Below are 26,077 nucleotides of genomic sequence, written 5' to 3'. Positions count from 1 at the left end.
CCATTACACTATGACAGCTGTCTGAAAGTAGCTACCATTTCTTTACTTTATTATACTAACAAATGATTCTACTTGAAATGACCTCTCATACTTTGTCACAGAGAGTCTCATATTTGGAGACTCTAAGTCCATCATTATCTTAGTCACTTGTTGCTGACTATTCTCTTGTTTGTCCATGTCCCTCCTAAACACAGCTGTCCAGATTGGTGCATGTGAACTGCAGGGTATTAGGTCCCTCTATTCCTGCATGATCAGGCACATGCTTTTCCCTGTTCCTAAAATGCTTTCTTCCCTCACCCTGCCTGGGAATGATGCATTCATCTCTCTGAACCTTGCTCAGATACTACTTTTTTTTTTTAAAGCTGTATCTGAACCGTCTCAGGAAAGCTAAGTACTCTCTTCTCTGTAATTTGCTACCATTTGACTCATTTACTTAGTATTGCATACCTCATATTGGACTCTAGTTCATATAACCTTTTTTCCTAGATGATTCTTCTTGAATCAGAGAAAATTGGTAAATGAAGTGTGCTTAGATACATACACGGAGTAGAGCTCCCAAAATATAGTAAACGCTTTGGACACATAAAATATGTTCACAAACATCACACAGGTTGATCTTTCCAAATAGGTATTACCATGACTCTAACTTATCCTTATTCAAATTCACAGAAAGACAAGTTTGGTATCTATGATGAATATTGTAGTAACCATGAGAAGGCACAGAAATTGCTTCTCGAACTTAACAAAATAAGAACAATCCGCACATTTCTTTTGGTAAGTATATATATGAGTGTTACTATACGCTGTGATTTGTTGCTAGGCTCTCTAAGGAACCAAGAACTAGTGTCAATGTGGTGCAAAAATTACTCATGGGACAATGCTTTAAATGTGTCTGGGCTAGGAGACTAGAGTCCCAAAGGACTCTAATCGTAAGAAGGGAGAGTTGGCAGAAGCTCATGGATGGGAAATCACTGATAATGGCCTCTCCTGGCTGACTATGAATTGTTTGTGAGAACCTCAGATTCTTAGTGAGAGAAGATATTTATGCCAGAGTTCATCATTGCTTGTATATCCCTCAGCTCCCTAGGTTTCATTTGCTTTTGCTAAGAGAGCTGTAAGTGGGGCCATCACAGGAAGGAAGCGATTTGTGGGTATAGTAGAAAAGAAATTTAAAGATTGAACTTTCTCCTGCATAAGTTCCTTACTCACTTTCCACAGAAAGAATAAGAATATATGTTTTTTTTAAAGATTTTATTTATTTATTTGACAGACAGAGATCACAAGTAGGGAGAGAGGTAGGCAGAGAGAGAGGGAGAAGCAGGCTCCCTGCTAAGCAGAGAGCCGGATACGGGGCTTGATCCCAGAACCCTGGGATCATGACCTGAGCCGAAGGCAGAGGCTTTAACCCACTGAGCCACCCAGGTCCCAAGAATATATGTTTTATTTCTTTAGGATAGCACAGAGAAATGCATATTTTGGTAGTAATTTGGACAATTTAATTGCCCGTGAGGACCACATTGTAAGTGTACAATTCAATACTATTTAGCCAATTGTGGAGTGGAGGAACCATCCCCACTATCCAGTTATAGAGATTTCTAGCACCCTGAAAAGTCCCTCATGCCTGCTCATGGCCCATCTCTACAACCCCTGTAAACTCTAGGCTATCAATTGATTTACTTTCAATCTCTGTAGTTTGCCTTTTCTGGATAGTTCTTAAAAATGGAATGGTTCGGGGCACCTGGGTGGCTCAGTGGATTAAGCCACTGCCTTCAGCTCAGGTCATGATCTCAGGGTCCTGGGATCGAGCCCCGCATCAGGCTCTCCGCTCTGCAGGGAGCCTGCTTCCTCCTCTCTCTCTGCCTGCCTCTCTGCCTACTTGTGATCTCTTTCTCTGTCAAATAAATAAATAAAATCTTTAAAAAAAAAATGGAATGGTTCAATGTAATATTTTACACCTGGTTTCTTCTACTGAGTAAATGTTTTGAGGTTCATCTCCATTGTAACATGTATCCATATGCCATTCATTTTTATTGCCGGATAGTATTCGTTGTATGGCTATACCATATTTTATTTATCCATTTGCCGGTGTATGGACTTTGGGTCAGCAAGCAAGTATGATTAATGATGGGCCTTGAAGATCTTTTCAGAGAGAGGTATTAGTATAGAAAAAGTCAGGAAATGTCCAGTTTGAACTGTTTTATCAATGATGGTGAGATGAACATTCATGTACAAGTCTTTGGATATTTTCATTCTCTTGGATGGATGCTAAGAGTGGAATTGCTAGGTCATAGTAATTGTATATTTAAGAAACTGCCAAAATGACTGTGCCATATACACCAGCAATGTACGTTTGCAGTTTCTTTATATTTTTGCAAACACATGGTATTACCAGTTGCAATTGTAGCTGGGTTAGTGGATGTGTAGTTTATCTCAAGATGATATTTATTTGCATTTCTCTCATGACCACTGATACCAGGCATGCTTTCAATGTTCTTATTAGACATTCATATATCCTGTTGGTGAAATGCTTATTCAAATCTTTTGTTCCATTTTTAAATTGAGATGTTTATCTTATATTGAGCTATAAGTGTTCTTTATTTTGGAACACATCTTCTGTATCTGACATATAATTTGTGAATATTTCCACTCAGTGTGGTTTGTTTAAAAATGTTATCTTTTGGACATCAAAATTCTTACATTTTGTTGAAGTAGGATTTATTAAATTTTTTCCATATGAACATATTTTCATTTTATTTAAGAAGTCTGTATTCAGGTTTTATACTTACTTTGTTAATTTTTTTCCCAAGTATTTTGCTCTTTTTGATGCTGCTGTGATTGGAATGATTTTTTCTTTTCTTTTTTTAAATTTTTTATTTATTTCTTATTTTTTTTAATAAACATATAATGTATTTTTATCCCCAGGGGTACAGGTCTGTAAATCGCCAGGTTCATACACTTCACAGCACTCACCATAGCAGATACCCTCCCCAATGTCCCATAAGCCCACTCCCCCTCCCCCAAGCCCCCTCCCCCAGCAAACCTCAGGTTTTTTTTGTGAGATTAAGAGTCACTTATGGTTTGTCTCCCTCCCAATCCCATCTCATTTCATTTATTCTTCTCCTATCCCCTAACCCCCCATGTTGCATCTCCACGTCCTCATATCAGGGAGATCATATGATAGTTGTCTTTCTCTGATTGACTTATTTCACTAAGCGGAATGATCTTAATATCATTTTTTGGACTGTTCATTGCTACCATATAAGCATTTGACTTTTATTTATTTTTGTTTATTGTATATTCTTGTATCGTGTACTTTAAATTCATGTATTAGTTCTAGTAGTTTTTTTGGTAGACTCTTTAGGACACTTTACATATAGAATGAAGTCATCTGAGAGTAAAGACAGTTATATTACTTCCTTTTCAATATAGATGTCTTTTTTCCCCCCTGGGTTTTGCGCTGGTTAAAACCAGTTTACTATTGAATAGAAGTGATAAGAACAGACATGCCTGCCTTGTTTCTGATCTTGGGGGAAATCAATCAGTTTTTCATCATGAAGTGTGAAGTTTACTGTTGTCACAGATGTCCTCTTCCAGTTGAAGAAGTTCCACTATATTCATAGTTTGTCAAGAGTTTTTATTGGGACCTTTTTGCTTTTTCCAACATAGGTGTTTAAAGCTATGATTTTGTCCTACACACTGCATTAGTTTTATTCATAAAATTTTACATGTGTTTTCAGTTTCATTCAGTTATTGAAAAGGTCTCGTTTCTTTTGTAATATCTGTCGTCTATTCTTTATTTAGAGTTTGTCTTGGAAGGCAGTTCTGCATGGGACTGTGTCCCTGCACATTTTCTGAGCGGAGGAACTGACTGCTTTTGTTCTGGCTGATCTTTAAAGGATGTTTATATCACGATATAAAGGATGTTTATATCAGAAGGTAGAGATATTCTTTTCCTCCTAAGTGGCGGGCAGTCACGCCTGCTGCCCTCATGAAAGATGCATGGTTCTTAGCTTCAGGTCTCCTTTCCTGGTATCCATGTGCATGGGCCACCTGGTCTTTCTTATGTTGCTATTTGGGAACTGAGCCTTGGCAAACTGGCCCCAAAATAATGATACTCTGGCTACTGCTATTGCTTTCAGGGAAAAAAAAAAGTCCTGTAGCTCTGGCCTAGGAGTTTCATGTGTTCTTCCAGCATCCAGAAATCTCTGGCCGGTTGACTTTTGAGCTTGTCAGTAGGGTAAAATCTTAGAATGATGAGTTTTAACATTCCGTTACTTTATTTCCCAAGGTTGGAATTTTCCAGATTTCTTCCTGTAGTTGACTTTTTAAATTTAATTCTATTTTGGTCAGAGAACATAATTAAATCATTTAAATCTTTTTAAATTCATTAAGACATTTTTATGGTTTAGCATAGGGTCTGTCCTGGAGTTTTTTGTTTTTTGTTTGTTTTTTTCCCCCTCTCTGTATGCTCCATGTGTGCTTAAAAACTATGCATATTCTGTAACTGTTGGGTGGAATGTTCTATAAATGTTAGGTCAGTTTTGTTCATAGTGTTGTTCTTCTCTTCTTTCTCTTTTCCTCTAGGTGTTCTGTCAGTTATTGAGGGTAGGATATTGAAATCTATAGGTATAATTGTTAAATTGTCTGTCTTGCCTTTCAATTATGTCAGTTTTGTTTTATATGTTTTGGGGCTCTGTTGTTAAATATATATTCATTGAAAGTGCTTGTATTTGTATTTCTATTGATCATAAAATGTTTTTCTTTGTCCCTAGGGATATTTCTTTTCTTAAAGTCTGTTTTGGCTGATATTATTATAGCCATGACACTTCTTGTACTGTTTGTGTATCTTTTTCCAGTATTTTCCTTACAAACTATTTAGGTCTTTGAATCTAAAACATGTCTCTAGGAGACAGTATATAGTTGGATCTTGCCTTTTTTTTAAAATTTTACTTTATTTAAATTCAATTAGCCAACTACAGTACATCATTATGGATCTTGATTTTTTTATCCAGCCTGATCATCTCTGACTTTTGATTGGAGTGTTCCATTCATTGATCTTTAACTGAATTATTGGTATTGTTGTATTGACAGGTACCATTTTATTGTTTTTTCTGTATGTGTTTTTGTTGTTGCCCCTCTGTTCCTCCTTTACCTTCCTTAGTGTACTGTTTTATTTCCTCTTTTGATTTTTTTGAACTATTTTTTGGGGGGGTGATTGCTCTAAGAACAATATTCATCTTAATTTATCAAGTCTTATTTCCTGAAGTTGGTTGTTGTTTTTTGTTTGTGTTGTTCTGTTTTGTCTTTTTGTAACTTTCCTGGACTTGATTTAAGAACCTTGACTCTTGTATGTACAACTGCTCTCTCTACTCAATTTTTTGTTCTTTAATTTAGCCTCTCTTTTTAGGGGTCACTCCAGTAACTGCTTAACTTAGTTCTGCCGGTGGTTTGTCAGAGGTGACCAAACATCGTTAATCATCTTGTCTATGGATCTATGTGTTACTTTAGGGGGGGTGGGGGAGACATTCAGAGAGTAGGCAGTTTTCAAGTCAGATCTAGGTTTTTCTTTCCATGGGGACACCGCTTCCCCCTTGGGTCTTTTCTACAGATGCACAGCCTGATATCTGCTCCAAAGAGGGCTATAATCTCAGGCCAACGGAATTGTAGGTATTCTCCATTTTTCTTATATAGTGTGCTAACTTTATTGACAACGCCCTCAGGAGTGAGATATTTACTTTCTGCAGCCCCACCTGAAAGCAGGTTTTCAGGGTCTATCACTATGTCAGGGCCCCTGTGATGCGGCCACTGCAGGAGAGCCACTGTGGAAGCACCATTTTGATAGGGCCACTGTGCAGGGCGAGCTGAGGAGGGCGGAAGCATGAGGAGGCAGGGGGAAGGTGGGAGAAGCTCTTGTGAGAATGCTATAGACTCCCACCTTTCTTACCAGAAATTTCCGCAGTTTTTCATGGAAAAAACACTTCTCTGTTTTTTTGTTTGACTTTAGTTGATTTCCAGAGCCCTGAAGTTGATATTTTCGACAATTTTGCTGAGGTTACAGTTGTTTTTTTAGGAAGAGGATTTACTGATCTCTTTTCTCTGCCACAGCCAGAAGAGGCTTCTATGCCACTAAAATTTTAGAGCTTTTTAGGAGGTGTTAAAGCTTCATTGTCTTAGTGAATCCAGTCTGTTCTCAGCACAGTTGACTCTTTGATCCCCTTGATCTAGTTTATTGACTGAATTGTGTCAAGCCATGCCAGTCAAGTCCGAAGAGTGTTGGTTTTTAGATGATCCTGCAGCATAGTCTGGTAGGAAACCTGGCTTTTATAATACCTGCTCTGGTACTAAGTGATCTCTAATTACCTGAATGACTTTAAGAAATTGATTTTATCGCTGGTGTCATTTTCCATCTCCATAAAATGGGGGATAATAACAGTCACCCTTGGGAAGACAGGTAAGAGTTTACAGATTTGGTGGTGGTATTATTTGGGTACTTGGGTATGCTGGCACAGTTTTCATCATCAGGGAGATCTGTGGGAGCTCATTTAGAAGATATTCTTTGTAGACGCATGGAGAGAGAGTTGGCTTTCATAAGCCAGTCTAAAGTGACAACCCACCTCTGCTATTATGAAGACAGTTCATGATCTGTACAGTCCTCTTAGACAAGGAAATAACAGTGTGTTAAGCAGTCATGAATTTCTTAGGGTACCTCAACACGGGGCTAGGGAAAGGGGTGGCTGTGTTTATAAGGGGCGCTAACATATGTAAGGATGCTGAAACATCACTGGAAATACAGTGAGATGTACATAGTTGTGTTTCATACGGTTCCTCTGGGGACAACACCATGTGGGGTTGGAAAAAAATATTTTGATAAACTGATTGCAATGGGGGGATGAAGCCCTCGAAGAGCATGCTTGAGTCAGAACACTTCTTTGCTCCCCTGTCTTCTAAAGTGTCTGGGTGAAGTTAAAGTCATGATGTTAGTTTTCCTGACTCAAATACACTTGGCTAAAGCCAAGTTGCTCACAACAGTCTTTTCTTTTTCATCCTTTCCTGCTCAGCTCTTGGTCTCTCTTCTCAATGAATGTAGGACAGTAGTCTCATCCCTTGTAAAATGCTGGTATAAAGGTTGCTAAATTATCAGTATGATATCTGAGGAGCCCTTTTCTCCGTTTATTACATATTTATCGACTACTTTCTTTTTGCCAGTCCCTCTGATAGGCATTGTAGGAAAAGGATTTGGCACAAGTTTCTAATCTTTTTCTTTTTTAAATTGATACTTAAATTATAAAATAAAGACCAGATGCTTCAGAGGATATAGGCTTTTTTTTTTAATCAGAGTTGATTTTCCTTCTATTTCATGATATTCTGATTGCTGCTTTTGAGATTTCTCCATTCATCTTGCCTCTCTGGTGATCATACCTGACCTCCTTCTCAGAGACTGACTGGCCATTGTCACTGGTGGGGTATTATAGCTAAAAGTGACTGAGTAATCACTTGGTTAAAACATGACAGTTTTACAGGCAGGAAAACTAGCATTCTGAAATCAACCCAAAGTTACATCACTAGTCAGTGGTGAGGATGTATAGAACCTGGTTGTCTTCAGGCCCTGCTCTTTACAACACAGCACAACACCACAATTCAGCTACAACACAACTCCTTTTATAAGCAGGATTGATCTGTGTATCTTTGTGTCTGTTATTTATTTATCCATCAGTCCATTCATCCACCCATCTGTCCATCCATCCATCCATCCACCTACCCATCATTTATTCCTCCATCTCTATCCTATTTCTTTTTCCTCAGACTTTAGAGGATAGTACATAAAAATTAATTTTAAAGGTATGTATTTAAAACTTATTTTGGTTTCTATAACTAACGTGATACGAAAATACTTCTCTTTGTCTTCTGTCAATGTTCTTTGTGATTTCACAGGCTCATCTCAGAGAAAGAAGGTATAAAGACAGGCTTTCAAAAGATTTTAGCAGAAAGTTTTATGATAGAAGAAAATTTCATGGCTCCAGCTTTAAAAAATTGCGATTAATTATTTTTATTTCCACTGCAGAACTGCATGCTACTTGGAGGACGGAAGAATACAGATGTTCCCCTGGAAGGATATTTAGTAACACCAATACAAAGAATTTGCAAATACCCTCTCCTTTTGAAGGTATTTTATGTGTTTATTTCACGGTAGTATTTTCTTGTATCTGCATATTTTGCTGCATATTTTGCTTTAAAATGTTTTTCTTTTAAATAATCTGATTTTCTAAAGAAATGGCAGATTATACTTACTAGGGAAAATAGCTATTTCATCACATATATATGGATTAGGAAACAAATCTTTTAGGAAAAGAGACTTTTTAGTGCTCTTTGTAGAAAACTTATCCGTTTGAGTTTCATTTAGAGTAAATGCATTAGTTTCAAGATAGATCCCATTAAATACCTTATGACAAGTTTATATTGCATATTGTCTACAGGGTTCGTTATCTTAAGTAAATCTACTATTGTTTATTTTTTGACTTCCCCTTACACTGGTCTCCTCTTGATGCTAATGAACTTAAAGTGAAAGTTACCTAATTTCACAGTTTGGTTTTTGAATCAGTATTACAGGGAATGTTGTGGGTCACATGGGACAATAAATGGTAGGATGTAGAACGACGGTGCTAAGCAAATACTGCCTGTGGACGCATTAATGGTCGTAGGCCATTGTCTCATTACAATGACTAAAAGTGTTACTGTGAAATACACATTTTAATGTGCTAATTATGCTTGTACTGTAAGAATATGTGAATAGATTAGAATAGCAATTCTGGAAATGGTGCTTCTTGGAACTAGAACAGCAGTTTGGGTTGGCGGTTGAGCACAGGAACTCTGAGTTCAGATCCTAAGTATTCTGCTTACTATGACTGAACACATAACCTAACTTCTTTTTTTTTTAAAGATTTTATTTTTATTTATTTGACAGACAGAGATCACAAGTAGGCAGAGAGGCTGGCAGAGAGAGAGAGAGAGGGAAGCAGGCTCCCCGCTGAGCAGAGAGCAGGATGTGGGGCTGGATCCCAGGCCTCTGGGATCATGATCCGAGCCAAAGGCAGAGGCTTTAACCCACTGAGCCACACAGGTGCCCCCACATAATCTAACTTCTTAAAGCCTTGGGTTTTTATTAATGAAGCAGAAAAAATGATGATGAAATTGTAGCGTATGTCTGCAAGGATGTGTATAATGGATGTGTATGTCTGTGTATGTGTGTATATACATATATACATACACACATATGGAAAATGTATTACATAAAAATAGTAATTCAACTTTTATGCAAATCATTTAGCACAGTATGTACTCCGTATATGTTAGTTATTATGTACTCCGTATATGTTAGCTGCTATTATTCATATATATTTGATTCTGATTTATCTTAATAGATGAACTACTGCTTGCTCTCTAAATTTTTAAAATATTTCAATATGTTTTGCACATATTAACTGGTGTTCTTATTGATTTACTTTTTGAGAAACAAATGTAAGGAATTTGAACTTAAAATACATTTTTTTAACTACAACTTCCATGAGTTGCATAATTGGGTTTTTGTGTAAAATTTCTTTGAAAACAATTTCTCCTTATTAAAAAAACAAGTCAAAATTGCTTGCTTAAGCCACAGAGGGAAGCTAACATGGGGATCTTCAGTTCTGCAGAACTTTAATATGGTCTTCAGTTCAGGAAGATTGGGGCAAACGTGACTCCTATCTTTCTTTTTTTTTTTTTTTAATTTATCAGAGAGAGAGCGAGAGTGAGCACAGGCAGACAGAGTGGCAGGCAGAGACAGAGAGAGAAGCAGGCTCCCTGCTAAGCATGGAGCCCAATGTGGGACTCGATCCCAGGACGCTGGGATCATGACCTGAGCGAAGGCAGCCGCTTAACCAACTGAGCCACACAGGCGTCCCGACTCCTATCTTTCTGAGAGTCCTTTCAGACTCTTGACTTGGTGACTCAGATCACGTCAGCTGTTCCTGGACCTGATTTTGGAATCCCAGGCATTTTTTTGTTGTAAGAGTCAGAAGGGATAGTGCTATTAAGAGAAGGATATCATGCTAAGTAATTGTTCTAAATCACTTCTGGATGGGGATGACCACCAGATAGGGTTGGCTGATCTGACCTCTACAAAGATAGAATAATGGACCCATCCTTGCTTAGGAAGAAAAAGATCAACTCAGAGCTCCTTCGAGAAGTGGAAAGATGACATCTTTCCCCTTCTTTGGATGATTATCTTCACAAAGAAACATGAAGAAACTATTTATTTGTGTAGTAGATATGTTGGTGTTGATAATTTTTTTGTTGTTGTACCATTGTGCCTATAGTCTCTTTGATTTTGGTTGGTTTTATTTATTCAGAGAAAAGCATTAGGAGTTAGGCTGTGTGTTATACAATCTATCAGTCATCGTTGTGGAACTTGAAATTATTGGCGTGGCCAACCAGTTAATGTTGATAGAAAGTAACTGACAAAATATTAGTACTACTCATTTTTCTTGCTGTTTCACATTGTCTACATTCATATCTCAACTTCACAGATATGCACTGGCACAATTCCATAGGACCTCAAATCACAGTCTGCAGACTGACTTGACCACTTCACATAATTTACAAATACTTCTGCACTTTAGAATTTTTAGAGAAGCCAGCATATCTCTTTTATGGATTTGTGATCCAACATAAGTTTTTAAATCTTGTCTTGGGAGTGATGTAATGTGCACTCTTCTGGTGCTAGCCCTGCAGAACGGAATGTGAACATACTGAATGCAGGGTCAAAGTTTATGGCAGAAGTTTCAACAGTAACAGACCTCAAGAGAGTATAACAACTGCATAGTTTCCCACTGGATGTTAAGAATGAAGAAACTTATTTTAAAGACTTGCCCCAGGATTTCTGTAATTGTGTTAGTTAATGTGATGATGGCAACTGTAGTAAAGAGAAAATGACTAATTAAAAAGCAATGTGGTCACAACTGTCTAGACAGTGGGTGAAGATGTTTATTTCGTGCTTCTAAACACCAAACAAAACCTTTTAATATATTTAAAAGATTAAAGATCACGCTTGCTCTGATATCCTGAATGGACAAAACCATAAAATGCCAAAAAAAAAAAAAAAACCCAAATCAAAACAACAACAAAAAAAGCTTTGGACGGGCCTATGGCAATTCATTCACTGTAGAAAGTGAAACCGAGTTATTGGTGTAAATAGCATAAATTGCTCCGTTATTGATGGAGTATCATGGAACTTGTAAGTTACTTATTTTGCTAGCGTATAAGACATCATTTAAAAATTTTGCTTTACTCATGGCATGTTTTTGTAGTTTCTCAAAAGTGTTTTAGGAAATAAGGCATTGAAATTATTTTTGAAATTATGGGACATATTTATTTAAAGACTTACTGTTCCGCTAAGACTCTAGGAAGACATACAGAGTTCTATTTCTGTTGGAGCAGAGGTCAATCTTATAAACAAATTACATGCTGGAGGTGAGATACTTGAGAATTCAAAAGGAGAAATCTAATTTAGTTTTTAAAACAAAATAATTTTAAGGCCAAAAAATTAAAGGAGCTGCAAAATGTGTGTCAGGGTAACGTACATTCATTGATCTGAATTTCAGTGGAGTTTGTGATGTCCCTTCTGAAGGTGGCTCTCACGATCTCTGCAGTTCTCATTTCCTGGTCATTCTGAACCTGCTATACCAGAAAGCTGATCAAAGGGCGATTTGTTTTTTTTTTTTTGTGTATAAACAGGAGTTGCTGAAGCGGACTCCAAGGAAACACAGTGTCTACGCAGCAGTAATGGAAGCCCTCCAAGCCATGAAAGCTGTCTACCCCAACATAAACGAGGCCAAGAGGCAGATGGAGAAGTTAGAAGTTTTAGAGGAATGGCAGTCTCACATTGAAGGCTGGGAGGTACATTTACTCTACTCAACAGTGGAGCTTAAAATAGTTGTGTTATGTCTTATGCTGCATGTAGAATTGTTGACATTGGATGGAGCCATAAATGGTCATTTTCCCAGATAATGGCAGAGGGCTATAACCATTTCTGCAAAGTGCTGTCATTATTATTTTTAAATCTCTTTAGAGTGGCAAGTTAATTGACTTAACGTCAACCTGAAAGCTTTGTCATAGAGCCTTCTAATGTTGTGTGGGTTATAAGCTTTGGTGTTTCAGTATTTGTGCATCTTGATTATCCTTTTCCCTGCCTTCCTTTGGTCAATAAGTACATAGCCTGAAACCTGGAGAGAGTAAGGAAGGGGAGTAACGCCCGGTATGTGTTCTATGATACTGTTATTTTCAGATTCTAAATTAGGTGTTTGATGATGAATTTCATGTTAAGGTCACTTAATCTCTTAAACTGCATTTCTTTGCAATTATTTCATCATTTCTAAATGAAGAAACTGTCTTATGATGTGATTTTCAAGGTCCATTCAAGATGAAAAGTCTTACGGATTTATGACTCATTAAAGAAAGATTTTTTTTAAATGATAAAAGAAGCAAACAAAAAGTGATATTCAGACTCTGTTATATGTTTTCATCCATGGTAACTTTGAATCCTTGTTATTTCATGGGGTTGGAGCCCTATGTTATTTTAGTGCTATATAAAGCATAAACTGAAATTTTGTCTTTAAATTGACTTAATTGAGATGAGATGAGCTTTCAGCTGGTATCATTTAGTTTTATAAAGTAAAGCAATTAAGACATTTTTTAAAGGGATAGAGAAGATTTAAAATGTTTCCAACCAAATAATGTTTTCACACAAATTCGAGTGAATTGCTTTGTATCTTTAGGACCTTATAATTGATTTGTTTCATATCTTCAATATGTTGGTTTCCATTTAGATCTAAAATTAAATCCATTCAAAAATTATATCCATTCAGATTTGCAAAGAAACCTCAAACGTTGACCTCCGGGAATTCCCCAGTTTATCCACCCTTCACCATGAAATTTTCAAATCCAGCTGGGATGGAAGTTTTCTCTTCATCTATATTCTTTCATTTCAAGTGTCCAGGGGGACCTCCCATTTCAGCATGAATGCTAATTATTTCAGTCAGTTAAAATGGTTGTGTGTTTTGCAGTTGATTCATGATGATAATTCCTTTCTTGGGGAGCGCTTGTCCTGCTGGGTTGAGGAAAATGGACTGAAGTTTGCTTTTGTCGTTCTGTTGTCACGCGAGCATTGGAAGAAAAACTGAACATGCTTTAAACTGCAGGGTTTCTCATTGATATTTGCCAGGCCTTTTCCCAAAACAAAACCTCACAGGTTCTTCTCGGTACTCTAGGGGAATGGAATCTGTCATAATTTTGTTCCTCCTCATGTATATTCCAAAAAAAAAATTGTATCTACTGCAGAATTAAGAGATTCTTTAAAAAGTTGATATTTCTTGCTCTGGGCATGGCAGTTACTCAGAGGAAGAATGTGTGTGGATCATGTTCCGTTACTTACAGCCCCTAACAGGGGGTGCCTCAATCTCACCAGCGCTCTCTGTTTACAACAAACAGTTGAAGTGCAAGAGAAAAATGCAGCATCGGGACAGAGGAAACTGGCTGCAGGAAATCAGATTTAACTACAGTCCCAGCAGGCACAGAGGAGATCATATGAGTTCAGGTCCCCAAAAAGGGCAGTGACGCAGATTCTATTGGAGTAGGATTTGAATATAATTGCGTAAGACACAGCCAGGCTACTTTGGGGGGTTTTGGGACATTGAGGGAACGGAGCTTGGAGGAAGGCCCAGCTAACTGGTTGGCAACTTTTGATAAGAACATGATTCCTCATCTCAGTCCACCAGCTTGGAGAGAGGGGGAAAGCTCTTATAATACTCACACCTGGTCTGTTCCTGGAAGCTTTGGAGAAATTGCTGATAGGACTCCCGATTTGTCCAGGAGAGAGGGGTAGTCTTACAGGATGAATGCAGGCCCTGGGAGGGAAGGAGGATAGTTACAGAGCTTTCTCTGAATTGCAAACAAAGATTACTGCTCAGCTTGCAGAGAGCTTTGTGTATGTTTAGAGTTAGCTCTAGTGGGGTTAGGACACGACCAAGGGCAGATGTCAGGTGGCATGCTGGCCAAGAACGGAGAGTTCCTTAAAAAGCCTTTGAGGTGAGAAGTCTTGAGCTAAGAAGGCTGCAAAACAACTCCCTGTCTAGTTCCTTCCCCAAGCTCCTGCAGACCCTTGAGGACCACCTGAGGGATGACACCCTCGCTCCAGTAACTATAAAATTTCTTGAATGGTATCTGAATCTGATACAGCATGAATCAGCATTGTTTTCACCTTAGGTGGATTATTTATTTCATGTAAGTCAATTATCCAGTCTTATTTTCTCATTAATCAAAAGAAGGCTTTTTATAGTAAAAACTGTCTGGTATCTTGCCTGTCTAATATTTTGTGCTATAAATTATCGTTACATTCCTTTATGTTGAATTTAGGTAAACAAGTGATTGAAATCTATGGTCCCAAATTAGATAACACAGAGTTGAAACATGATTTTCTCTAGTCCGGACTCTAACCCTTACTTTGGGGATGATGCATCAGACCTCTCCCACATAGTATGTGGATTATTACAGGAGTCAAATGAAATAAGTGGAAGTGCTTTGAATACTATAAAATCCTACGCAAATGGGAAGTATTTTAAAGCTCGGGTTCAATGGTAGGATTTTTACCGTTGAGAAATTCCTATTTGTCTAATACAAGCTCCTGACTACTGAAGGTATTATATCACTTCACTTAAGGTTAGATAGCTCCAAGTCACAGAAACTAAAAGAAAAATTAATTTAAAAAGATACGGAGTAGCTCACAGAATCAGTAGAAAAGCTATACTCTCAAGGGTGTCTAGGCAGCCAAAACTGGTAGGTAGGTTCATCAGTGCCCTGAGTAAAATGGATAGACTCTAATAATGTTTTCTACCGTTCTATTACATCACTCAAGATTCAAGATCAAAATCTAAGATTCCTGTAGTCTTGCCTAGGGGAGGACAGAGGTCCTTGTTGGCCAGTCAGCCACTTTCCTTTTGAGGAAAGGCTAATCTTCCATTGTATGCAATCTTGGTGAGCCCTTAACAGTTCGCTGAGGTTTTATAATCCCCATTACACAGATTTAAAAAGTGAGGGCCCATATGATTTACCCCAAGTGCTTATAGCTAATGGATGGCAGAGTTTAAACCTATATTCCTTGTCACCGTGTAATATTGTATCTACTCAGAAAAAAATTAAGCTAATTCTTTAGATTACGTTGATTGCTTGCCATTTAGAAGTAAATTGACTATAGAAATTAGGTGTTTGTCATCATTTACATAGTGACTGTCATTACAGAAGATCTGTAGTTTAATTGCTCAGATTTGAAGTTCTGCCTTTTATTAGTATAATTTATGATATCTCAGTTTTATGTCTTCTCCAACATTCAGAGCATTGCACAGGATATTCTGCCAAAGGTAATTGTAGGGCAGTGATCAGTGTGCTTGGAAAGGAAGTTCATTAGTTGTTTAATCAGAGTCACTGATTCATTTCATAGAGCAGGACCAGTCGCCGTCTTGGTCTGCTTTTTGGCTGATTGATAGTATTGTAATGGTAACTCTAATCTTTGGAGTCCTAATGAACTCTGTCAACAAGGGAGTATCAAAAAGCATTATATCACTTGGTAATTCAGCTTTATATCCGTGATAGCCTTGTTTGGAATAGATCTCTCAAATCTGAAAACAATCATATTAAAAGATAAGAGGGAGAATTATTAAAATATGAAGGTGCTGGAAAAAATAAGATCAAAATAGTTACTGCATTTTATGAAATAGAAACAGAATAGAAATTTGACACCTCTTGGCTTTCTGCGTGGAGAAATATAATGGCACAAACCTGTTTTAACATCCATTTCCTGCTTTTTATATATGATTGTGTCTGACAGTATATTGACTTCAAGTCATGTTCTCTTACTTTATGAGTATGAGTCTAACAGAGGTTGTGATGAGAATTTTTTTTTCTTTTCTACAAGGTGATTTGGTAGATACAAATTTGTCTACTGCCTTGAGACAGAATTGATTTATAGATGGCCCTTGTTACTTAAGGATAGTTGGTTTGGGAAGAAGGCCATTGAAAGTCAATCTATGTAGAAAGGGAGCAGAATTTCCTAAGTGGGAGGGGGGAAGCTTGATTGGGACTTCATTTCGATAAAACGAACATTTATGTTATTAGTTTTATCTAATAGATGACAGAATCTAGGTTAAAACATCATTTAATAAATTGAATCTCAAAAAGAGTGAACCAAATGCTAAATCTTGCTGTGGGACATACATTTTATGACATTCTATGATAAAATGATGTGATATTCTTCATTTCATGTTTAACTTTTCTAGTAGATTTAAAAGGTTTTTTGAAAGAATATTCAAATGCTTCATTCATTTTCTTGAGACACTCCTTTGATACTGAAATCATTCTCTTATGAGACGCCCACCTAGTTGTCATTCTTGTCAATTTTCTTTTCTTCCACCGTGAGTGGGTCTAGCTCTTGTTAGATCTTCATCTGTCAGTGCTTTGTATATGATTGGGGGAAGTTTCAGGGCCTCCTGTCATCCTCCTCCTTTGCCAAGATTATGCCTTCTCTCTGCAGTCTGCGTTTTTCCAGTATTGACATTCAACATTGAGTTGACAAGATGAATGGGGTAGACTCTGGTGTTAAGCAGGGAGCGCTGACAGTGGGGTCAGATAATTAGTGACTAGTTTCCTATTATAGTGATTTTTTGCCTCCTCATAGCTGCAAAGAATCAGTAATGAACCCTTCCATAACATATTAAGAGAACTTAACATAAAAAGATTTACCTTTCAAATAATCCAGATGTGGTTTAGCAATAGTATTTTCATTGGGTCTTTTTCAGAGGTGGGGCTTTGTTCTATTGTTGCAGTGCTTCATAAATCATTTTAATGTTTGAAGACACACTGGAAATTAGAAAAGGGGCCATAAAATAAATCCACACGCTCCTGACTGTCTTTTCTGGGTGTTGTCATTTTCTGAAAGCATACTTTGTCACCTAACTTGTGTCCACCTATGGAAATTCATCATATTCCACATTAAATTAAATTACATTAAATTCTGTAATGGCACTTTGAATTTACTAGTCTTTCATGTATACTGACTATATAATTCACACCTGATTATACCTCCAATTCATAGAATCAAAATTATTCAGCTTCTTAACAAATTAGATTCTGAATTATCACCATTTTCTGGCTGGATCTTGACCATGAGACACCCACAGTGGGAAGAGGAGCCATTGGTGAGGAGGGTTGCCAACATGGACTGCCGCTGGGTCCTGGCTTTAGTGACTGAAGTCATGGTTTGCTCCATCCATTTCAGACTGATCTTTTCACCCTATCAGAAGGTGATACTGAAATGGTGTACTTTGTAAGTCTGACAAAGAAAACCCCTAAAGAGTGATTGAAACCTGAAACCACGACATGGAATGAACTATATAGTTAATGATAAACAAATAATCATACACACACAGCTATCTCTAAGAGTGTTAATTCAGGCCAGCTCTCATTTTGTTGCTACTCTGTTACTGCAGTGATCACACTGCATTTAATTCTATGCTTTCATATCTGTTTCTTCCACTAGAATCTGGAACAGGGGTCATGTCCCAAGCCTTTGCACCTTCTGGGACCAAGGAGGAGGGATGAGATAGGTTTCCACAGACTGGATTAGAAAGAGAAGCTTTTGGAAGGAGAGGCACTGGATGAGTAGATTGCCACCCATAGTGCAGTTATTAATGGGTGGTTACTTCTCCCCTTGAACGGCCACTCAGCCTCCCTTTCCTGATTTAATAAAAGTGGTCAGGATTAAAACCATCCATGGAACGTCCTTGCTGGGGCTTTGCTGTATTTAGTTCTATATATATATATAATTCATCACAGGTGTGATTTTACATGATAAATGTTGCTTCTTAAAGGGAAATGCATGTTAAAAAGGATAAATCATCTAGATGAAAAAAGTACATTATTTTGGTTATTTTTTAAGGGATTGCTGAGACAGCAAAAGTCTGAATCATATGGGCAAACACATTATTTAAAAATATCTGTACTGGGGCGCATAGGTGGCTCAGTGGGTTAAAGCCTCTGCCATCGGCTCAGGTCATGGTCTCAGGGTTGTGGGATCGAGCCCCACACCGGGCTCTGCTCAGCAGGGAGCCTGCTTGCCCCCTCTCTCTCTGCTTGCCTCTCTGCCAGCTTGTGATCTCTCTCTGTCTATGTCAAATAAATAAGTAAAATCTTTAAAAAAATTCTGTATTGAATATGTACATATACATATTACATTATGGGCAATAGCTTTCAGATAGTCCAAAATTAATGATTTATACAAGCCCTCTTACTTTTTTTTTTTAATATTTTATTTATTTGACAGAGAGAAATCACAACTAGGCAGGCAGAGAGAGAGGAGGAAGCAGGCTCCCTGCTGAGCAAAGAGCCTGATGCGGCGCTGGATCCCAGGACCCTGGGATCATGACCTGAGCCGAAGGCAGAGGCTTTAACCCACTGAGCCACCCAGGCGCCCCCTCTTACTTTTTAAAATAATTCTTTATACCTTGCCTTCAAATGTTCGTTTATGACTCTATGATATATCACTGTACTGTTAAAATAGCTTATTTTAATGGGCAATATTTTTTTCACAGACACATGAAGTTCCATCTTTGTAAAAGTATTTCTATAGGGTATTTTTTTTTCCCATAGTGAAATAATCTGCCGCCTTCAATATCTACTTGGTGACCCATGAAAGACTGTACAAAACTGATCTAACCAAACATCTTTCCCTTTCTTTTATTTTCCTTCCTCCTGTCCTCCCACCATATTTCTTTCCTCCTTCCTTCCTTCCTTCCTCCCTTCCTCCTTTTCTTCCTCCCTCCCGTCTCCCTCTCTCCCTCTTGCTTCCTAAAACTTTACAGAGAAGCCAACTTGCTAGAGATTTATACAAGGAAAAAATGTTTAACACATTGTTTGGCATGTTATAGAAATGTTAAAACCCTGACTTTAGTATTCATCTAGAGAAAAGTGTTTATCATACATGATTGTTCAATGACTAAATATGGAATTGCCAAAGAAAAGATTTCTAGATTTAAAAATTAGCATCAATTTTCAAAATGAAGATAAAACACTACCTAGGTTATGTAACATTATTTAGGTATAAGTGAATATTCACCAGTGATGAAATATACCAGAGATGACCATGTGGTATATTTGCGACCATGGTAACACGATCAATGCCTATCTGCCCTGGGACTAGGAAGCAGTCAGGACTACCTCAGGCAGAGACCTGTGCTCACCTCTATCTCCCTGTCAGCAGGGTTGCCATAGGATGCACTTGAGCACCTGGAATCAGGTACTCAAAGCCTCCAAGGCAATTTTACTTAGAGTGTTCCACATGCATCAGCATTTACTGGAATGACGTGGGACCTACCCCAGCTTTACTCAGTTTCAATCTCCGAAGGCAGGACCAGGGAACCTGGGAATTTCAAGAAGCATATCAGGTGTGTCTCCCAAACTCTAAACTTTGAGACCCATTGCCCTAGAGGCTTTGCTGTCTTCTGATGATCTGCCTGGCTTGTTTTACTGCTTCGACATTTTTTATATTCTAGTTCACTTGCCTGACGTTGTCATTTTGATAGACTTTAGTGCTCCTGACTCTTACCTAGTAATCTGATGTTCATCGCCATACTATATTTCAATTCCTTCCGTGAATTTTGTAGCTTGACTTCTTTATTTCTAACCCCAGAAGCTCTCCTGGGATTTCTAGGTAAATGAAAAAAAAATTGCATGTAATTTCGAAATATCATACATTTCATTTACTTTAAAGATAAAGTCGTGAGGGTTTTGTTTTCTTTTGTTTTAGCTACAGAGAAAGGTAGATTTATCATGTAAGCAAGGGGAAAATAACACAACATTATTTAAAAAGAGACGCTTATTAAGTGTCTACTTGTACATGGGATGGATTTGAAGTGAGAGGCATATCATGACTATACAGAAGACGGTATATACACTTGGTCAAATTTTTGATATTTCTAACATTGTATGTCTCTGTAGTTAAGAGATTCTTACTGATTTCTAGTTGCCATTGTCCTAGTAATAATGCACAGATTCAATCATGGTAAATCAAGGGCACAATGGTTCTTCTTGACCATTTACAGCTTATACACATGGTATAAAGAGAAATGCTATAGGCCATTCATTTAGAAGGAGATTTTTTAGACAAATGTGTATGTTCAACACAGATTCCTTCTAAGTGCGTAAGCAATCCTCCTGGATTTATTTAATGGACATTTCATGTGATAGTAGTAGTTCACTATTATCTAATACTATTACTATTCTACTCTGGTAGAAGATAGTAAAGGTACCTAATGTACTGATTCTTAAAGCTTGCTGTTAAATATTAAAGACATATCATTACAGGGATAGAAACGTCTTGGTAGGATTTAGTAAAATATAATAGGAGTGATGTTATGTTTATATTGTGAGATATACTTTAAAAGATAACAAGATTGTTGGGCTCTATGTCATTACCCCACAAAGTTTCATTAATAGATTATTAAACAGATGCTTTGGGCTGTTTTTGAAAAGAAGTGTTTTACCTCACAGAGGTCAATTAATATTATTCTGGTTTTTGATCAGGAGCTAGGAGCTAATGGGAACTTATGGTAATGACTTAAACATAATGTAGTTTTTAAAGATTTTTTAAAAATTGTATTTATTTGAAAGAGAAAGAGAGCACAAGTGGAGGGACAGGGACAGGGAGAGGCAGGCTGAGCCTGACCCAGGGCTCCATTCCAGGACCTTGGGATCATGTCCTGAGCTGAAAAGAGACAGTTAACCAACTGAGCCATTCAGGTGCCCCCAACCATAATGTATTTGTAATATTAGTAAGGGGTTTTATAGTTTGCTATGCTACCAATCTAGATTAAATCAAAAGTCAAACTAAGCATACAATAGAGGAAAATGATCCAGAGGCGTTGTTGACTAATGGAGCACTTGGAATTACCTGTAAGATGGAATTGCCATAAATGTGTTAATCCAATCTTATAGAATCAAGATATATATTGTAGGGGTCTGGAGAAATACTGATATCACTATATGATTTATTTGCCAGCTTGCATCTGGGTGGTCGTGTTCACTTCTGAAGATGTTCCGTATTGAGGGAGACCCTCACAAACTGGAGAAGGTTCAGAAGAGATCTTCAGGGATCTTGCAGATCTTTCCATAGTTTGGCTATTGTGGACATTACTGCTGTAGACATTTGGGTGCATGTACCCCTTCAGATTACTACATTTGTATCGTTAGGGTAAATAGCCAGGAGTGAGAGTGCTAAGTCATAGGGTAGCTCTATTTTAAACCTTTTGAGGAACCTCTATACTGTTTTCCAGAGTGGCTGCACCAACTTGCATTCCCACCAACAGTGTAGGAGGGTTCCCCTTTCTCCCCATCCTCTTCAACATCTATTGTTTCCTGACTTGTTAATTTTAGCCATTCTCATTGGTATGGTATGGTATCTTACTGTGGTTTTGATTTGTATGTCCCTGATGCCGAGCGATGTTGAGTTCTTTTTCATGTGTCTGATGGCCATCTGGATGTCTTCTTTGCAGAAATGTCTGTTCATGTCTTCTGCCCATTTCTTGATTGGATTATTTGTTCTTTGGGTGTTGAGTTGGGTAAGTTCTTTATAGATTTTAGGTACTAGTCCTTTATCAGATATGTCATTTTCAGATATCTTCTCCCATTCTGTCAGTTGTCTTCTGGTTTTGTTGACTGTTTCCTTTGCTGTGCAAAAGCTTTTGATCTTGATGGAATCCCAATAGTTCATTTTTGCCCTCAATTGCCTTGCCTTTGCTGATGTTTCTAGGAAGAAGTTGCTGCAGCTGAGGTTGAAGAGGTTTTGCTACCTGTGTTCTTCTCAAAGATTTTGATGGATTTCTGTCTCACAATGAGGTATTCCATCCATTTTGAGTCTATTTTTATGTGTGGTGTAAGTAAATGGTCCAGCTTCATCCCTCTGCATGTGGCAGTCCAATTTCCCCAACACCATTTGTTGAAGAGACTGTCTTTTTTCCTTTAGACGTTGTTTCCTGCCTTGTCAAAGATTAGTTGACCATAGAGTTGAGGATCCATTTCTGGGCTCTCTATTTTGTTCCATTGACCTATGTGTCTGTTTTTCTGCCAGTCCCATACTGTCTTGATGATTATAGGTTTGTAATAGAGCTTGAAGTCCAGAATTGTGATTCTGCCAACTTTAGTTTTCTTTTCAACATTCCTCTAGCTATTTGGGGTCTTTTCTGGTTCCATATAAATCTTAAGATTATTTATTCCATTTCTTTGAAAAAAAATTGATGGTATTTTGATAGAAATTGCATTAAATGTGTAGATTGCTATAGGTAGGTAGCATAGACATATTCACAATATTTGTTTTTCCAACCCATGAGCATGGAACACTTTTCCATTTCTTTTTGTCTTCCTCAATTTCTTTCATGAATACATTATAGTTTTCTGAGCACAGATTCCTTGCCTCTTTGGTTAGGTTTATTCCTAGGTGTCTTATGATTTTCGGTGCAATTGTAAATGGGATTGACTCTTTAATTTCTCTTTCTTCTGTCTTGTTGTTGGTGTATAGAAATGCAACTGATTTCTGTGCACTGATTTTTTTTTTAAATATTATTTATTTATTTGACAGAGAGAGATCACAAGTAGGCAGAGAGGCAGGCAGAGAGAGAGGAGGAAGCGGGCTCCCTGCGGAGCAGAGAGCCCGATGTGGGGCTCGATCCCAGGACCCTGGGATCATGACCTGAGCCGAAGGCAGAGGCTTTAACCCACTGAGCCACCCAGGCGCCCCCTGTGCACTGATTTTATATCCTGACACTTTACTGAATTCCTGTGTGAGTTCTAGCAGTTTTGGAGTGGAGTCTTTTGGGTTTTCCACATAAAGTATCCTATCTGCAAAGACTCAAGAGTTTCACTTCTTCTTTACCTATTAGGATGCCTTTAATTTCTTTTTCCTGTCTGATTATTGAGGTTAGTACTTCTGGTATTATGTTTAATAGCAGTGGTGATAGTGGACATCCCTTCTGTGTTCTTGACCTTAGAGAAAAAGTTCTGTTTTTCTCTGAGAACGGATATTGAGAATGGATATTTGCTGTGAGTTTTTCATAGATGGCTTTGATGATATTGAGGTATGTACCCTCTATCCCTACACTGTGGAGAGTTATGATCAAGAAAGGATGCTGTACTTTGTCAGACGCTTTTTCAGCATCTATTAAAAGTATCATATGGTTCATGTTCTTTCTTTTATTAATGTATCACATTGATTGATTTGCAGATGTTGAACCAACCTTGCAGCCGAAGAATAAATCCCACGTGGTTGTGGTGAATAATCCTTTTAATGTACTGTTGGATCCTATTGGCTAGTATTTTGGTGAGATATTTTGCATCCATGTTCATCAAGGATATTGGTCTATAATTCTTTTTGATGGGGTCTCTGTCTGGTTTTGGGATCAAGGTAATGCTGGTTTCATAAAATGAGTTTGGAAGTTTTCCTTCCATTTCTGTTTTTTGGAATAGTTTCAGGAAATGAAATTCTTCTTTAAATGCTTGGTAGACATCCTTAGAAGCCATCTGGCCCTGGGCTCTTGTTAGCTGGGAGATTTTTTTTTTTTAAATGACTGCTTCAGTCTCCTTACTGATTATGGGTATGTTCAGGTTTTCTGTTTCTTCCTGGTTTAGTTGTGGTAGTTTATATGTCTCTAGAAATTCATCCATTTCTTCCAAATTGTCAAATTTGCTGGTGAATAGTTGCTCATAATATGTTCTTATAATTGTTTGTATTTCTTTGGTGTTGGTTGTGATCTCTCCTCTTTCATTCGTGTTTTTATTTATTTGGGTCCTTTCTCTTTTCTTTTTAATAAGTCTGGCCAGGAGTTTATCAATCTTACTAGTTCTTTTAAAGAACCAGCTCCTAGTTTCATTGACTTGTTCTACTGGTTTTTTTTTTTTTTTTTTTTTTTAGTTTCCATTTCATTGATTTCTGCTCAGATCTTTATGATTTCTCTTCTCCTGCTGGGTTTAGGCTTTCTTTACTGTTCTTTCTCTAGCTTCTTTAGGTGTAGGGTTAGGTTGTGTCCTTGAGACCTTTCTTTTTTCTTGAGAAGGGTTGTATTGCTATATACTTTCCTATCAGGACTCCCTTTGTTGTTTCCCAAGGATTTAGAACAGTTGTGTTTTCATTTTCATTTGTTTCCATGATTTTTTTTATTTCTTTAATTTCCTGGTTGACCCATTCATTCTTTAGCATTATTCTCTTTAGCCTCTATGTATTTGAGTTTTTTTTCCAACTTTCCTCTTGTAGTTGAGTTCTAGTTTCAAAGAATTGTGGCCTGAAAATATGTGGGGAATGATCCCAATCTTTTGATGCCAGTTGAGACCTGATTTGTGGCCCAGGATGTGATCTATTCTGTAGAATGTTCCATGTGCACTAGAGAAGTATGTGTAATCTGTTATTCTGGGATGCAATGTTCTAAATATAACTGTGATTTCCATATGGTCCAGTGTGTCATTTAAAGGCTTCATTTCCTTGTTGATCTTTTCCTTAGATGATCTGTCTATTTCAGTGAGGGGTTGTTAAAGTTGCCTACTATTATTGTATTATTATCGATATGTTTCTTTGATTTTGTTATTAATTGGTGTATATAATTGGCTGCTCCCATGTTAGGGGCATAGATAATTAAAATTGTTAGATCTTTTTGGACAGACCTTGTAAGTATGATATAGTGTCCTTCCTCATCTCTTACTATAGTCTTTGGCTTAAAATCTAATTTATCTGATGTAGGGATTGCTATGCCAGCTTTCTTTTGATGTCCATTAGCATGGTAACTTGTTTTACACCCCCTGACTTTAAATCTGGAGGTGTCTTTAGGTCTCAAATGAGTTTCTTGCAGACAGCATATCGATGGGTCTTTTCATTCTTGTTCTTTTCTTTTTTTTTAAATCCATTCTGATACCCTGTGTCTTTTTACTGGGGCATTTAGCCTACTTACATTCAGAGTAACTATTGAAAGCTATACATTTAGTGCCCTACTATTGCCTGTAAGGTTACGGTTACTGTATGTTGTCTTTGTTCCTTTCTGGTCTGTTACTTTTAGGCTCTGTCTTTGATTAGAGGACCCCTTTCAATATTTCCTGTAGGGCTGGTTTGGTGATTGCAAATTCTTTTAGTCTTTGTCCTGGAAGCTTTTTATCTCTCCTTCTATTTTCAGTGACAGCCTAACTGGATATAGTATTCTTGATTGCATATTTTCCTCATTATATTGCTCTGATTATATCATGCCAGTCCTTTTGGCATGATCTCTGTAGCTTGGTCTGCTTCCAATCTAATATTTTTACTGTTGGAGTTTACCGACCTCTTGTCCTGGGCTGCTTTCAGGATTTTCTCTTTGTCACTGGGAATTGTAAGTTTTACTATTAGATGATAGGGTGTGGGCCTATTTTTATTGATTTTTTAATTTTTTTTTATTTTTTTATAAACATATATTTTTATCCCCAGGGGTACGGGTCTGTGAATCACCAGGTTTACACACTTCACAGCACTCACCATAGCACATACCCTCCCCAATGTCCATAACCCCACCCCCCTCTCCCGACTCCCTTCCCCCCTATTTTTATTGATTTTGAGGGAGCTTCTCTGTGCCTCCTGGATTTTGGTGCTTCTTCCCTTTGCCCAATTAGGGAAATTAATTCTCTGCTATAATTTGTTCCAAAATATCTTCTGCCTCTCTCTTTCTTTCTTCTTCTGGGATCTCAATTATCCCAATATTATTTTGTCTTACGGTATCATTTATCTCTCAAATTCTGCCCTTGTGGTTCAGTAGTTGTTTGTCTTTTTCTCAGCTTCTTTATTCTCCATCATTTGGTCTTCTAAATCACTTAATTCTCTCTTCTGCCTCATTTATCCTAGAAGTAAGAGCCTCCAATTTTTTATTACACCTCATTAAAATCTTTTTCGATTTCAACTTAGTTAGATTTTCATTCTTGTATTCCTCCAGAAAGG

The 26,077-nt window shown here is 37.6% G+C and overlaps 1 protein-coding gene across 1 annotated transcript; it reads left to right on the top strand.

Moving 5' to 3' along the window:
- Positions 1-724: 724 nt before the first annotated feature.
- LOC123936274 (phosphatidylinositol 3,4,5-trisphosphate-dependent Rac exchanger 2 protein-like) lies at positions 725-21,892 on the top strand (the record flags this gene model as incomplete). The annotated part of the gene is made up of 4 exons (XM_045996918.1): positions 725-774; positions 8,063-8,164; positions 11,770-11,931; positions 21,887-21,892. Coding segments are annotated over exons 2-4 (264 nt in total), but the record flags the coding sequence as incomplete, so codon positions are not given.
- Positions 21,893-26,077: the final 4,185 nt, after the last annotated feature.

The sequence above is a fragment of the Meles meles genome, unplaced genomic scaffold (genome assembly GCF_922984935.1).
Source record: "Meles meles unplaced genomic scaffold, mMelMel3.1 paternal haplotype, whole genome shotgun sequence".
Classification (NCBI taxonomy): Eukaryota; Metazoa; Chordata; class Mammalia; order Carnivora; family Mustelidae; genus Meles; species Meles meles.
This window is presented reverse-complemented; position numbering and strand designations above follow the sequence as displayed.